General features: G+C 42.6%; 1 protein-coding gene across 1 annotated transcript; it reads left to right on the top strand.

Moving 5' to 3' along the window:
* Nucleotides 1-5,440: 5,440 nt before the first annotated feature.
* On the top strand, nt 5,441-12,175 carry and3 (actinodin3). The gene is made up of 4 exons (XM_060902517.1): nt 5,441-5,572; nt 7,833-7,877; nt 7,990-8,135; nt 10,857-12,175. Exons 1-4 carry the CDS (start codon nt 5,476-5,478, stop codon nt 11,562-11,564), a joined length of 996 nt encoding a protein of 331 aa, XP_060758500.1. The 5' UTR covers nt 5,441-5,475; the 3' UTR covers nt 11,565-12,175.
* Nucleotides 12,176-15,093: the final 2,918 nt, after the last annotated feature.

Below are 15,093 nucleotides of genomic sequence, written 5' to 3'. Positions count from 1 at the left end.
GAAAATATGTTAGACTTTGACATGCTATAGATACTACTCCCCCCCCCCCCCCCCCCCCCGTCAATTACATTAGCGACTGGAATGGATGCTAGCGTTAGCAAAGAAAACGGGTTAAGAAATTGTTAGCAAAATTGACTTCGGCAGACTTTTTGAAATGACTTGATGCCTTCTCGGAAAGGAAAGTAGACGCCTTTTTTTCGATAGGTCTTTAGACTATTGCAACATCTCACTGAGGTAGGGCCGGGGGTGCTCATCCTCAAGCTCATCGCTGCAGTCCAGTGGTTTGTCTTGAGATGGGGATGGCTAGTTCTAGAAGCTTGAAGATGAGAAGATTGCCACAGCCGACAACCCTTGATGTTTCTTGATATTTTTTCAACTATGATAAACTTGATTTGGATGTGAAATTAAAATGTAAAAAAGTGCAGGAGCCCACACGATATGCAGTGTACAGTCCTCTGAGCTTTGTAACAAGTCAAGTAATGCTCGTAAAGTCAGACAGGTATTAAATTTCAGTCGTGCTAGCAAAGTATAAATAAACCAAAATAATACTCGTGTACAGTAATGAAATGCAATTACTCAAGTATTTTCCACCCATGCACTGACTGGCGGATTAGATGTCATAAATGTTCCTCACGACACCATGTTTTACAATGTAATTAAACGGGCCATCATGCCAAACCAAGAACCCTGCAGATATTTTACGAAGCCTTGCCCTTTTTGTGAATGCTGCTGGATGGTTGGACATGGAAATCCCAAAGATTTGCACTTCTCCAAAACGGTTTGTATTTTGATCATGACCCAGTCCTCATTCGGCTGGGGGGGAACCCACGGACCTATTAGAGAGATAGCAGAAACTATAGAAGTGGACAAATCAACAATTTGGTACACTTTTATGTACAAAATAATAGCAGTGTGTTTAAAACAACTGAGAAAAAGCTCAGTCCTCATAATAGCATTTATTTCCATATACACAAAGGCACCGGGAGCACTGCACATTCAATTCCAAATGAAAACATGAACAAAATATCAATTTTAAACTGAAAATGAAGAAAAAAGAATAATAGGCTGTTCAAAAAAACAGCAGTGTCTGCATTTTCGTTTACAAACTCGAATATTTACAAAATAAACTGAAATTTGTTGACAGATTTAGCTTTTCTGTTAATCACTGAACTAATATTTACTTGTATAACCTTTATTTCTGATAACCGCTTTACATCTGTGTGGCATGGAGTCAACTAACATCTGATGCCTGCGAAGAGAGATTCCAGCCCGAGTTGACTGGACGACATTCCACAGTTCTTCTGCATTCTTGGGTTTTGCATCAAAAACAGCAGTTTTGATGCCACTGGGCTGGCCACTTCATAACCTCGATCTTGTTGGTCTGGAACCAGGATGTTGCCCGCTTGCTGGTGTGTTTGGGGTCGTTGTCCTGCTGAAAAACCCATTTCAAGGGCATTTCTTCTTCAGCACAAGGCAACATGACCTCTTCCAGTATTCTGATATATTCAAACTGGTCCATGGTGCCTGGTATGCGACAAATGGGTCCGACTCCAAAGTATGAGAAACATCCCCAAACCATTATGCTTGCACCTCCATTGTTTTACAGTCTTCACAGTGTACCGTGGCTTGAATTCAGTGTTTATGGGTCGTCTCACAAACTGTCCGTGGCCTTTAGACCCAATAAGAACAATCTTGCTCGCATCTGTCCACAGAATGTTGCACCACTTCTCTTTAGGCCAGTCGATGTATTCTTTGGCAAACTAACCTTTTCAACACGTCTTTTTTTCAGCAATGGTACTTTACGAGGGTTTCTTGGAAATAGTTTGGCTTCACATAGGCGTCTTCTGATTGTTGCAGTACTCCCAGCTAACTAAAGATCTTCTTTGATTTCCCTGGAGCTGATCATCAGATGCTTCTTTGCCATTCTATGATCTACGCGGATGGTAGTATTTCTTTTCCTACCACGTGTTTCAGGTTTTGTTTGCCATTTTAAAGCATTTGAGATCATTTTAGCTGAGCAGCCAATTATTTTCTCCACCTCTTTATATGCTTTCCCCTCTCCAATCAACTTCTTGATCAAAGTTCTTTCTCCTTCGGTACAATGTCTGGAACGACCCATTTTACTCACTGAGCAAGGGCTAAAACCAGCAGGGACAACATTTGCTGCCCTCCTTTAAATAAGGGCCATACAGTACTTGACACCTGTTTCTTCGCAGAATGAATGCCCTCACTAATTGTACTCCACACTGCTATTATTTTGCACATAACTGTATATTGTCAGCAACACAAAAAGGCCTGGAAGATGACGGGAAACAACGAAAGTGGATAGCTGCAGAATCCTTTCCTTGGGGAAGGGAAACACCTTCACAAGTCAAGAACGCTCGAGGAAGTTGGCATAACGTTCTCAAAGTCTACGATAAAGAGACGCCATCATGAATGCAAATACGGTGGGTTTACCTCAAGATGCAAACCAGTGGCAACACGAACACAACAGCCAGATTAGTAACAAAACATCGAAATAACAACAACAGACACGATGCGGTTGAGGGCGGCACGATGGTGTAGTGGTTAGCGCTGTCGCATCACAGCAAGAAGGTCCTGGGTTCGAGCCCCGTGGCCAGCGAGGGCCTTTCTGTGTGGAGTTTGCATGTTCTGTCCGCGTAGGTTTCTTCTGGGTGCTCCGGTTTCCCCCACAGTCCAAAGACATGCAGGTTAGGTTAACTGGTGGCTCTAAATTGACCGTAGGTGTGAATGTGAGTGTGAATGGTTGTGTCTCTCTATGTGTCAGCCCTGCGATGACCTGGTGACTTGTCCAGGGTGTACCCCGCCTTTCACCCGTAGTCAGCTGGGATAGGCTCCAGCTTGCCTGCGACCCTGCAGAACAGGATAAGTGGCTACAGATGACGGATGGATGATGAGGTTGCGAGGAGAGTTCACTCCCATCTCCAGCTCATGTCATGTTTGACCTTGTGAGGACATTCGACTGGTCCCCACAAAGAGAAGTGCTTTTTCTTTTCTTCCTCCTCCCCCCCCTTTATTTGAACACAAAATTACCACTTTTCTGACAAAACTAAAAGGACCAAAATTTTTTCCTTTTGGTTACTCTGTAATGTGTGTACTTGTTACATATTGAGGACCGGAATACGCTTTTTACCAACAGAGTGAGGACGTTTTGGCTGGTCCTCACTTCTTCAGAGGGCTGTCTGAGGGTTAAGACTTCGTTTTATGGTTCAGGTTCGAATCAGGTGAGGGTCCGGGCTGGGGTTCGACATTTAGATGTGATGGTTAAGGTTAGTGTAAGGGGCTCAGGAGTGTATTATGTCAATGAGGGTCCCCACAAAGTAAAAAGTACAGGAATGCGTGTGTGTGTTTTTGATCTCACTACACCCTGCTCTGTGGAGCATAAATCATGAGTAGTGATAGCTACTGATCCTGTTAACGTGTGTTCGGAACTTTTTAACACATCCGGAATGTGGAGCGGTTTTATGACGTCGCCTTCAAACATCTGGAATTGACACAACGCTTCATTTTGTGTGTGTATGTTAGTGCTGTATTCAACATGCTATCAGTTTTACAGGGCTGGACAGACACACTAATCACTACAGACAAGTTGAAATTATGGCACTGACCAATATTTTTCATTTTTTTGGTGTGTATGAAGTGGCTTTAATGAGTGAGTGTGTGTGTGTGTGTGTGTGTTTGAATGTACGTGTACCCTGCAGCTAGTCTGTTTTACTGCCTCTGTGTAGAAAGTGCTGAGTGCAGGTTTTCCTTCAGACTTTCATTAGAGCGCCCCAGGGGGGAGGAAGGAAAGAGGCGGAGCGGTGGTTGGGGTGGGGCAGAGGTGGGCGGGGTTCTGTCGAACAAACAAGCCAATCATTCATCTGTCCTGCATGAGTGACGGGCATGGGTGTATTTAATACACCTGAGCGTGATGTTGGGCAGGAAAAGTGGACTCGTGTTCAAGGTGAGTTTACACTACAGCTACACATGCAAATAATATATGTGTAAGAAGGTATGCGATGATATCGTCACTTGCACAAGTGCAGAGCTTCGGTTGTGAGACGTTATTAATGGTATAAAATCATGAAAACTGATTGTTCAGACATTATATCACATTAGTGATGGGAAATTAATTTGTGTAACTTTTTTCGTTTGTTTGTTTGTTTCAAGCATCAACGACAGACCTGGTTTGAATAATTACAGGCCGTCTGTGATTCCTGAAATGACAGATCTTACAAATGAAAATATCTGAATAACCACAAGTTTGTCTTGAATTAACGTGTGGGATTTTTTTGTCGTTGTTGCTCACTGTGGTGGGCCTTTCTTTCACCACTTCAGTGGGGTCTTCAATGAAATATTTCGCCATTCTGAATTGCTGCAATAAACACAAAGTATTTTTCTCCTCCTCTGTGTTTCCTCTCCCATTTCTCCATCCTCTGGAATCTGTTTCTCCTTTCCCACCTGATTCCCTCTTCACCATTTTATCTTCTTTACCTCAACTCTCTTCCTGAAGTCCACAATAGTTTCGCTAGAGCTTTACTTGTTCATAATGGAGTTGTGTTAATTTTTTTTTCCAGAGCCGTTATATGGTGTACTCGAGAATCTTTGAACATAATACTGAATATAAATTTTCTTCATTTCTAGGTAAGATGCGATGAAATAATGCCCAAGTTGGAAAAATTGATTCCTCCCAAATAAGAAATCAGGCACTACTGTACATATGGAAATAGCAATTATCTATCCAGAAATATGTAACATCTCGCCAAAACCTTGGTGTCAGTTTCTTTGATATATATCTTTTTTAACACACCCAGACGGTCACACTGTCTTGATATTTGTACATCAGCTCTATTTCTTAATTAGGTTCTTCATTCATGACAAATGACGACAACGTCCCAAGATGTGACGCGTTCTAAAATATCTACAAGTTCATATTTTGTTGTACGTTCTAAATTGGAAACATGAGGTCAAAATAAAAGTTTGTTCTTGACACAGAGAGAGAGAGAGAGGGGAAAAAAAGCAACACTGGAATTTTGTATTCAGTTCAGTTTTATATATCGAGTAAATTTACAGGTTTTTGTTCTAGGCTTTATGCACACTCTAAATAGGTTCCTCTAGCTCTTCCCAGAACCTTTAATGGTTCCTGTAGCTAGTTAACACTTCTATGGTGAGACGAATCAAAGGAACCCTTTTGTTTTTGGAGTGCCGGTTTCGCACAGCAGAATTTGATTGATTGTCCTGATACAATGTGACTGTAATCTCCATCAAAAAGCCATATCCTCATGCTTGTACCAATAAGTCAGCCTAAAAAATATAAGCCCTTTATCATATTAAAACAGAGTACGACTGTGTTATTTCTGATAAGGCCCAGGGGCTCTGATGCATGTATATCCACTTTCATGCACACACATGAATAATTCAAGAAGAACAGCATTATATTATGACCAAGTTGGTCGGTAGAAGGTTCTCACAATGACGTTAAGCAAGACAATCATGTGTGTATGTGTCCACACAGCCGACATGGTCCTGAGGCTCCTTTGTGTGTTGTCCTGCATCGTGCTACTGCCGCGTGAGTATCAATTACACTTTTATTTTTGAGTTCATCAAATTTGGACGAAAACCATTCAATTTAAAAGAAATAACTCAAACTAAGAATGCAAGGAAAAATCAGTTTGTTAATCGTAGGTTGTGATTCACTCAATTTAACAAAATAAAAGGTGTACAGATGTTCTAGCTTTACTTCATGGCACCCTGGACTCCATATTGTCATGTACCAGGGTAAGGAATTTGCATTTTGGGGGGAAAAAAGTGGGGGTGTCGTGTCTTGACGTTATTTACATTCAGTGTGTGTAATTTGCAACACAGCCTTGGATCCATCATGAAAAGCCTAACATGGTCAAAATGGGTGCACACATTTACTTCTATTTTTATTCAAAAGTTGTCCAACAATTTGTCCATTTTAAAAGTTATGATGCTGCTGAAAATAGGCTTACCTGGGTGCAGCCATTGGTACTGAAGCCGGCTGTACGGCTGTGACGTTAACGGCATCCGAGAACGCTGTTGCCTTCGTTACGCAGAGCTATCAAATAAAGGCTTCTAATTCTCAAAAAAAAAATCGCTGAGATGGATGCATTATTATTATTATTATTTTGCCAGCGAGCTAATCTGAGATGAGCTATTTGTAATTTTTAAAGCAACTTGAGGAAACTCGAAATGAGAACACTGACATACCCAACTTTCCCCAAACTGAACTGACATCTTTTGTGAAAACCTTGTGAGTTGCCTTATAAGGAGAAGGGGCAGAGCAAAGAAGCTTATTTATTTATTTACTTATTTACTTACTGGCTGGAGTCAAAGCCAATTTCTGGGTCAGAAACAATGCCAACAGAAGCCTGAAATTTAGAAACCAGAAAGACAGCAGTGTTGCAAATAATGATTTCCTTTTTCCTAATTATTATCATTCAGTTATTTAGGCAAATTTAATCTGATTATTGGCTTACTCTACAATGCGATTTATGTTTCACTGTAAACTGATTGGTCAGTTACAGTCGTGTGATTATTGTGTATGTGTAACCTGTTGTGTTACTATCATGTGATTGGTGTGTTACTGTAACCTCACGAGTTACTGTAACAAGACTGTGTTACTGTAATCTGATGACTTACTGTAACATGACTTGTTACTGTAACCTGACGAGTAACTGTAATATGGTTGTGTTACTGTAACCTGATGTGTGACTGTCACGTGACTGCAACCTGATGTTACTTTAACCTGACGAGTTGCTGTAACCTGACTTGTGTTACTGCAACCTGATGTTACTTTAACCTGACGAGTTGCTGCAACCTGTTACTTTAACCTGACAAGTTGCTGTAAGATGGTTGTTACTGCAACCTGACTTGTGTGACTGCAACCTGACTTGTGTTACTGCAACCTGACTTGTGTTACTGCAACCTGAGGTTACTTTAACCTGACAAGTTGCTGTAAGATGGTTGTTACTGCAACCTGACTTGTGTGACTGCAACCTGACTTGTGTTACTGCAACCTGACTTCTGTTACTGCAACCTGATGTTACTTTAACCTGACGAGTTGCTGTAAGATGGTTGTTACTGCAACCTGACTTGTGTGACTGCAACCTGACTTGTGTGACTGCAACCTGACTTCTGTTACTGCAACCTGTTACTTTAACCTGACGAGTTGCTGTAACCTGACTTGTGTGACTGCAACCTGACTTGTTACTGCAACCTGATGTGTGAGTGCAACCTGATGTGTGAGTGCAACCTGACTTGTTACTGCAACCTGATGTGTGAGTGCAACCTGACTTGTGTTACTGCAACCTGATATTACTTTAACCTGACGAGTTGCTGTAAGATGGTTGTGTTACTGTAACCTGACTTGTGTGACTGTAACAGATGCTACTAGAACATGACTTGTGTTACTGCAACCTGACAAGTTAGTGTAACGTGACTTGTGTTACTGTAACATGATGTGTTACTGGAATCTGGCTTACATGTTACAGTGACTCATTAGGTTACAGTAACACAAGTCATGTGACAGGCACACAATCATGTGAATGTGATTGGTGTGTTACTGGAATGTTATTGTTACTGTAAGCTGCTGAGTTACTGCAATGTGATTGGTGTTACAGTAACAGTAATCGGTTCCAGTAACATCAGTCAGTAATCAGGTTATAGTAACACACCAGTCAGGTTACAGTAACATCAGATTACAGTAACAAAAGTCATGTTCTTGGTGTGTTACTGTAATCTGATGTATATTCTTTTAAAAGTTTGTTACTGCAATCTAACTGGCGTGTTATTGGTGTGTTATGCAGGATGGTCAGAGACAAAATCGCTGCTCGATGCCATCAAACCCGAAGGTAAGCATCTTCATCAAAGATTCGCATGCAAACCCAATTGTTCTTATACACTCTTCTCTCACTGAGCCGGTGTTCATACGTGTTTCCTTCCCCATGATGATCTCCGTTTCAGAATCGGCGACAGTGAGTATAGATGCGGATCAAGCTAACGCTTTTCTCTCGCGATCTCGGCGGAACGTGGACCCGCGCTGGTACCGACAGTATCCTGACTTCCAGTCCTACTATCGCTACTACAGCAGCATTGGCCACACTGAAGGGGTAAGGACTGAACACATCCAACATACACGACACGGCACAGAACGACAAAAAAAAACAATCTGTGGTTGGTAGAAGAGAGCAACTGGACTTGCTTGAAGATTCTTGAAGACATTTTGCCTCTCATCTGAAAGGCTTCCTCAGTTCTGTCTGACTAATAGGGAGTATCAAGTATTTATCCTCTCATGGATCATCATAGAATCCGAATCAGAATGCTGATGGCTGCATTGTAGGTGGCTGATAAAAGATGTCATAGACACCCACCTCTGTTCAGTGATGGTCGTTCCAGGTTGACAAAAATGAACGATCCTCTCTGGCTAAGATGTCTGCCAGTTTTCTGGAAGTCCTCTCATACTCCCGCACCAGTCGAAGGGAACTCATCCCAAAGTGCGTAGAAACATATCTGTGAAGATACTCAGTCATCCAGGTACATAGTAATCTGTGGTTGGTAGAAGAGAGCAACTGGACTTGCTTGAAGACATCTTGTCTAAGACATCTTTTATCAGCCACCCACAATGCAGCCATCAGTATTCTGATTCGGATTCTATGATGATCCATGAGAGGATAAATACTTGATACTCCCTATTAGTCAGACAGAACTGAGGAAGCCTTTCAGATGAGAGGCGAAACGTCTTCAAGAATCTTCAAGCAAGTCCAGTTGCTCTCTTCTACCAACCACAAATTACTATGTACCTGGATGACTGAGTATCTTCACAGATATGACAAAAAAAAAAAAACATGTCCTACAAACACGCTGCGGACCAATTCCAGTTCTACGGCTGGCTAGTATGGCCAAACAGCATGTTGAACTCCTGCGTTAATGCAACAGATGGGAAGTTCACAAAAACAAACTACAGCGAGAACTTCAATCTAAAAACATGAAAACTTTTCATGCACATATCCCGTCAGCTCCAAAGTCCAGCTCATCAAGTGAATCCAGATATAAACAGTGGAAGTTTATCTCAGCAAACTATGGGGACCAGGCAGCTACTCTGGGGTTATAATGACTGTATCACTGGCTGAAATCCTCATCACTTCAACTATGTATTTTATAAGCCTAAGTTATGAGGCGCTACAACTAGCTAGCTTGTTCTAGCGATGAAACACGATTAAAGGTCCCACGGCATGGTGGTTTGTTGATGCTTTAAACGGGCTCGTGGAGGCTTCCGGATGTTATATCCGCAGCCTTTCTCGAAATGAACCCTCGGCACGTAAATATAGCCTCCTGGGAGAAAGCCCCATTTCAGCGCTTTTCCCAGTGCGTCGTTTTGCTAATGAGAAGCATGGAGGCGGGGAAGGGTAGAGGGTGGGGGCAGGCCATGGGGGGAGGGAGAGGGGCTTGACCAAGCTGCACACACACATACTCGCTGCTATCTGCGCCTGTAGCCACGCTGCTAAGACAAAACCCCGTTCTCCCTCGGACTCCTTTCGTAAACTCAACGTGACACAGAGAACAGAGAGTGAGGGTGTTCGGAGTGGTAGTTTACGAACGTATAATACCCTAGGCTTGAATACGCACTCCATAACCAAAGAGGATAGAAGCAGCAACTACAGCAACATATCGCTTATCCAACAAAGACATGCATTGCAGAGCAATAGTCAAACATAAGCTCGTAAGTTAGTCAATTTCCAGACTAAACTCAGTTTAACAGAGCATGCTGCATGCTCTTTAGTTTTGTAGCGCAGATTACCTGGCTAACTGCAGGAAGCGGTTAGCTGCACAGCTAATGTAGCCATTGCTAGGCTAACGCACCGATTTTAAAACACGGCAAAACGACCAGTTATACGCTTACTTGTTCGGTGTTTGTGGCTGATGCGGCAGGGATGCTTGGTACGGACCCAGGCTTCAGTGACAGTTGATGTGCAAAACCTGCCCTGTACTGTCCCAAGTTGTGGAAACATTCCTCAGGAAAATGCTTCTGACAAACACACACCGTCTTAGGTAGACTCGACGGCGTATTATTGAAGTAAATAAAATTAAGCCACTGCGTCTTCAGGGGCTCTCCCGTCGGCAGTAAAAACAGACTCCTTTCTGTGTTGTCACATCCATGTACAGCGCAATTTCCATGTTTCGCTCGCTTAGGTGATGCCATGTTGTTGTGTCCTCTGTGGTCTCCTCACTACAACTGGGCGGGGCAATCCATACAGTGGGTGGGAATCCAGAGGGGGGGCGTGGGGATCATCTCCCTTGCTGACGTACTAAAGGGAAGAGCTTATCAACGCGCCGTTTTGACGCACCATTCTCAAATGTTGGGCATAGTTTGGTTTACACATTATGAAATTTCTAGCCACTGGGGTGACTTAAGAAGGTCAGAGGAACTCATTTTAACGTTAAACCTCAGAAAGTGAAAATTTCATGCCATGGGACCTTTAAGTTCCAATGACGTGCTGTTATTGGAGTAGCTAAGCACAAACATGTACAGTCGCACCATGAAGCAACACAGCTAGCTAGCTATCATTACACCAAGAGATTCCATTAAAGCAGCGAAATAACTAACTTGTTTTTATAGATTGTTTAAAAAAAAAAAGTCCATCAAACCAGGTGTTGAATAAAATGGGACGACATTAAGAGGCTCCTACTGAATTAGGTAAACATTACTCGGAGAGTATTTTAGATCAACACTGTAACTTGGATGGAGTCGCAGCATCTGACCAATCAGAGTCGAGGTATAAAATATGAGAACACGTAATGATCTTCGTGTTTCCTGTATTCTCTCCGCATAGCTGTATGAGGTCGACCGGATCCGAATGCTGTATCAGAAGATGAGACAGCTGGAGCAGGTGTATGGTCCTGATGCTGCCAAGTTCCAGAACAAGCTCGGTGTTCCGTTGCTGGCCAGATGTGACCCGTCCAAAGATGAACATTGCAAACTTCCCCCTCCTCCCGCCTCTGTAAAAGGCCCTGCTCCACCACCTCCTGTCTTGAAGCAAATCTCTGCCCCACCCTCTGCTCTTGGAAAAAGCCCCTCGCAGGCTGACGTTGTTTACCTGTGTAATATCAAAGATCCTCTGTGTAAGCCTCACATCGTGTATCTGCCCTCAGGGGCAGTGCCAGTGCTCTGTGACCCCCGATACAATCCCAGCTGTAAGCTGGAAGGCCCACCTCCTCCTCCACCTTCCTCGGTCAAAGGCCCCGCCCCTGTACCACCTCCCACACCTGTAATCCGTAAAGGAATGGAGTATGATTGTGACCCCTACTGGGACCCCGACTGTCTCATCGACAACCCTCATCGCTCCGTCAAGGGTAAATCCCTTCCCCCTCCACCTGAGCCTGAAGAAGAAGAAGAGGAGGAAGAAGAGACACCAGCGCCACCTGCTCCCATTCGTAAGAAACTCGCCTATCCGTACTACGGTTCTCCGTATCAATATGACTTCCACTCAGAGCTGTACAATCCTGCTCGCTTTTCTTACCCTTCCCCCAACTCTAAATAAATAAACATGTAATCAGGAGGTAGTTACGCCAGGGTTATACTTGCTTTGAACTACATGTACACAAGAAGGATGCTGTGTTCATTCAGTGCCTCAATCGAGCACTGAATGAAAATAAACAAAAAAAACCCAATCACAAACGGCAAGGGCGGTACGTGAAGCAATATCGTCGACAACATTGAGAAATCTACTCTCCAGTGTCTTTCGAACATTTAATAAACTGATATACTCTCGACGCTGGAGATCACGCTCAAGTCAAACAGGAATAGACATGGTCTTCTCAACTCCTGCCATCGTCACTGATTTAAGATCTCGTCAGAGAAGGTCTTCCAGAAGGTGCCGATCACGTACAAATGTTTCGGCTTTGATCTGCCCCCTAGCGCACAGACCGTTTAATCCTTCGGCCGACGTCGCTGCCACATCGTCATGTCGTAAAATATAAATCAAGTATAACCCTGGCCTTCGACCTTCACAATACAAACACAGCACTAGAGCTTCTAAATCGAAACCTGTTACAGAATTTGTCATTGTTCTTCATTTTCACTTCTTCTGACTCACGTTTGTTTAGCATGTATGTTAGACATCCATGTGGAAATAAAACGAATTAAAATACACTCGTAGTTTCTTGTCTTGTGCATTTTAACAGCGTGTGCGAGAGACGTGGCGGTGTCCTGCAGAGTGTGTATCGCCGGAGGTTGTCCTGCTCGTTAGTGTGCGTATGTAAAGGCTGGGTGAATAAAGGTAGCATCCTGCAGGGTATATTTATTAGTGCTAAAACAGCAGCTGGTCCCCGTTAACAAACTTTTTCCACTGATCCTGCATTCCCTTACACACACTGCAGGACACTTGGGGTATAAAGGTAGACGTCGCTGCCACGTCTCTCTTGCTGTTTCACACAAATGATCACACTCAGAGCACAGACACTAACGAGCACCATACCTGCTGTGACAGACACACAACTCCCCCACTCCCCCCCAGAATCGGTGCTCTTTAGGAAACCAGCATTCCCCTCGTAACATAAACTAAAAACAACCGTCTGGAATTTTACAATTTTAATTTCTGGCTTTGAGAGCATTTCACAGACTCGGTGTCAGAGATGTCACCATACTCAGTTACTACGCTCAAGACAATAGATTATTGTATCGCTTTTCGCTGCCATTTCTGTCCCCCTGATATTATATAAACAAATACAGTATGTATATAAAGTGGCGTAAACCTAAATTACATTTTATACAAGTAACTTTTTTTTTTCCATTATTTGCACAGGTTTCAGAGAAATAACCAAAATCATTCATAAAACTTAAACTACGGCAGTACAGCATTTTTGCCTGCATCAGGCCATAACTACATTACCTTGATTTACAACCCCAGTTCCAAAAAAGTTGGTAAACTGAAATAAAAACAGAATAAGATCATTTGAAAATAGTACAAAGACAAATTTTGAAACTGAGAAACTTTCTTGTTTTTTGAAAAAATATTTGCTCATTTTGAATTTGATGTCAGCAACCCGGCGGCACGGTGGTGTAGTGGTTAGCGCTGTCGCCTCACAGCAAGAAGGTCCGGGTTCGAGCCCCGTGGCCGGCGAGGGCCTTTCTGTGTGGAGTTTGCATGTTCTCCCCGTGTCCGCGTGGGTTTCCTCCGGGTGCTCCGGTTTCCCCCACAGTCCAAAGACATGCAGGTTAGGTTAACTGGTGACTCTAAATTGACCGTAGGTGTGAATGTGAGTGTGAATGGTTGTCTGTGTCTATGTGTCAGCCCTGTGATGACCTGGTGACTTGTCCAGGGTGTACCCTGCCTTTCGCCCGTAGTCAGCTGGGATAGGCTCCAGCTTGCCTGCGACCCTGTAGAACAGGATAAAGCGGCTAGAGATAATGAGATGAGACGTCAGCAACCCATTTCAAAAAAGTTGGGACAGGGCCATTTTTCCCACTGTGTTGCATCACCGCTACTTTTAACAACATTCTGTAAACTTTTGGGAACTGAGGAGACCAATTGCTGTAGTTTTGAGAGAGAAATGTTGTCCCGTTCTTGCCCGATACAGTATACAATTTCAGCTGCTTCACAGTTCAGGGTCTACTTTGTCATATTTTGCGCTTCATAATGTGCCAAATAGTTTAAATGCGAGACAGGTCTGGACTGCAGGCAGGCCAGTTTAGCACCTGGACTCTTTTGTGACAGAGCCATGCGGTTTTAATACGTGCAGAAAGCCATTTGGCATTGTCTTGCTGAAAGAAGGAAGGCCTTCCCTGAAAAAGGTTTTGTCTGAATGGCAGCATTAATGATGCCTTCCCAGATGTACAAGCTACCCATGTCATGTGCACTGATGCACCCTCATACCGTCACAGATGAACTTTTGAACTGTGCGCTGATAACAAGCTAGACGGTCCCTTTCCTCTTTAGCCTGGAGGACGTGGTGTCCGTGATTTTGAAAAATAATTTCTACTTTTGATTCGTCAGACCTCGGGACAGTTTTCCACTTCGCCTCAGTCCATCGTAAGAGAGCTCGGGCCCAGAGAAGGCGGCGGTGTTTCTGGATTTTGTTTATATCTGGTTTTAACTTGCATTTGTGGATGCAGTATTGAACTGTTTTCACAGACAATGGTTTTCTGAAGTGTTCCTGAGCCTGTACAGTGATTTCCACTCCAGACACGTGTCACAGATGTCCAATTCTTAAACTGTTGCACTGTTTACCCACGCAGTCTTTCACAGAGCGGTGAACCCCTCCCCATCTTTACTTCTGAGAGACTCCGCCTCTCTGGGATGCTCTTTTTATCCCCAATCATCTTACTGACCTGTTGCCAATTCACCAAATTAGTTTACTTTAGCATTACGCAACTTTTTCAGTCTTTTGTTGACCCTGTTCCAACTTTTCTGAAACATGTTGTGGACATCAAATTAAAAAAAAAAAAAAATTTTTATATATATATATATATATATATATATATATATATATATATATATATATATATATATATTTCTCAGTTCAACATTTATGTTGTCTTTGTCCTATTTTCAATGAAATACAGGGTTTCCATGACTTACAAATTTTCATATTCTGCTTTTATTTGTTTTACACAGCGTCCCAACTTTTTTGGAATTGTAGTCGGACATTAATTAAAATACTTCATGGTTTTTGCATTAATGTATGAATCTCATGCTTGAAAGATGATTTTCCATGTGTTATCCAGTACCGGTGATGAAAAATATACATTTTCGGGTCCCGAAACATTTAATCACCCATATGAAGTGTTTCAAATATTCCACAAGTCACGTTTAACAGGAAGTTGCATCATCCAGATTTCTCAAGATACTGAACCTCTCTCATCCATGATACTTTATTTTCACGACTATTCTGAAAGCATAACCATACCCTAAATTATCAACTGAACATACTGTAAATGAATAAAAAAAACAAACCCTAAACCGTACAATATTTACAAGCAAAATGCAACCTGCCAACAAAGAAACTTTTTTTTTTTTAAATAAAACAAGTAAGCGAGATTGATCACTCAATTTTTGAATCAGGAAATTT

Source organism: Neoarius graeffei, chromosome 20 (assembly GCF_027579695.1).
Source record: "Neoarius graeffei isolate fNeoGra1 chromosome 20, fNeoGra1.pri, whole genome shotgun sequence".
Classification (NCBI taxonomy): Eukaryota; Metazoa; Chordata; class Actinopteri; order Siluriformes; family Ariidae; genus Neoarius; species Neoarius graeffei.
The sequence above is the reverse complement of the archived record's forward strand: the minus strand, read 5'-3'. Positions and strand labels throughout refer to the sequence as shown.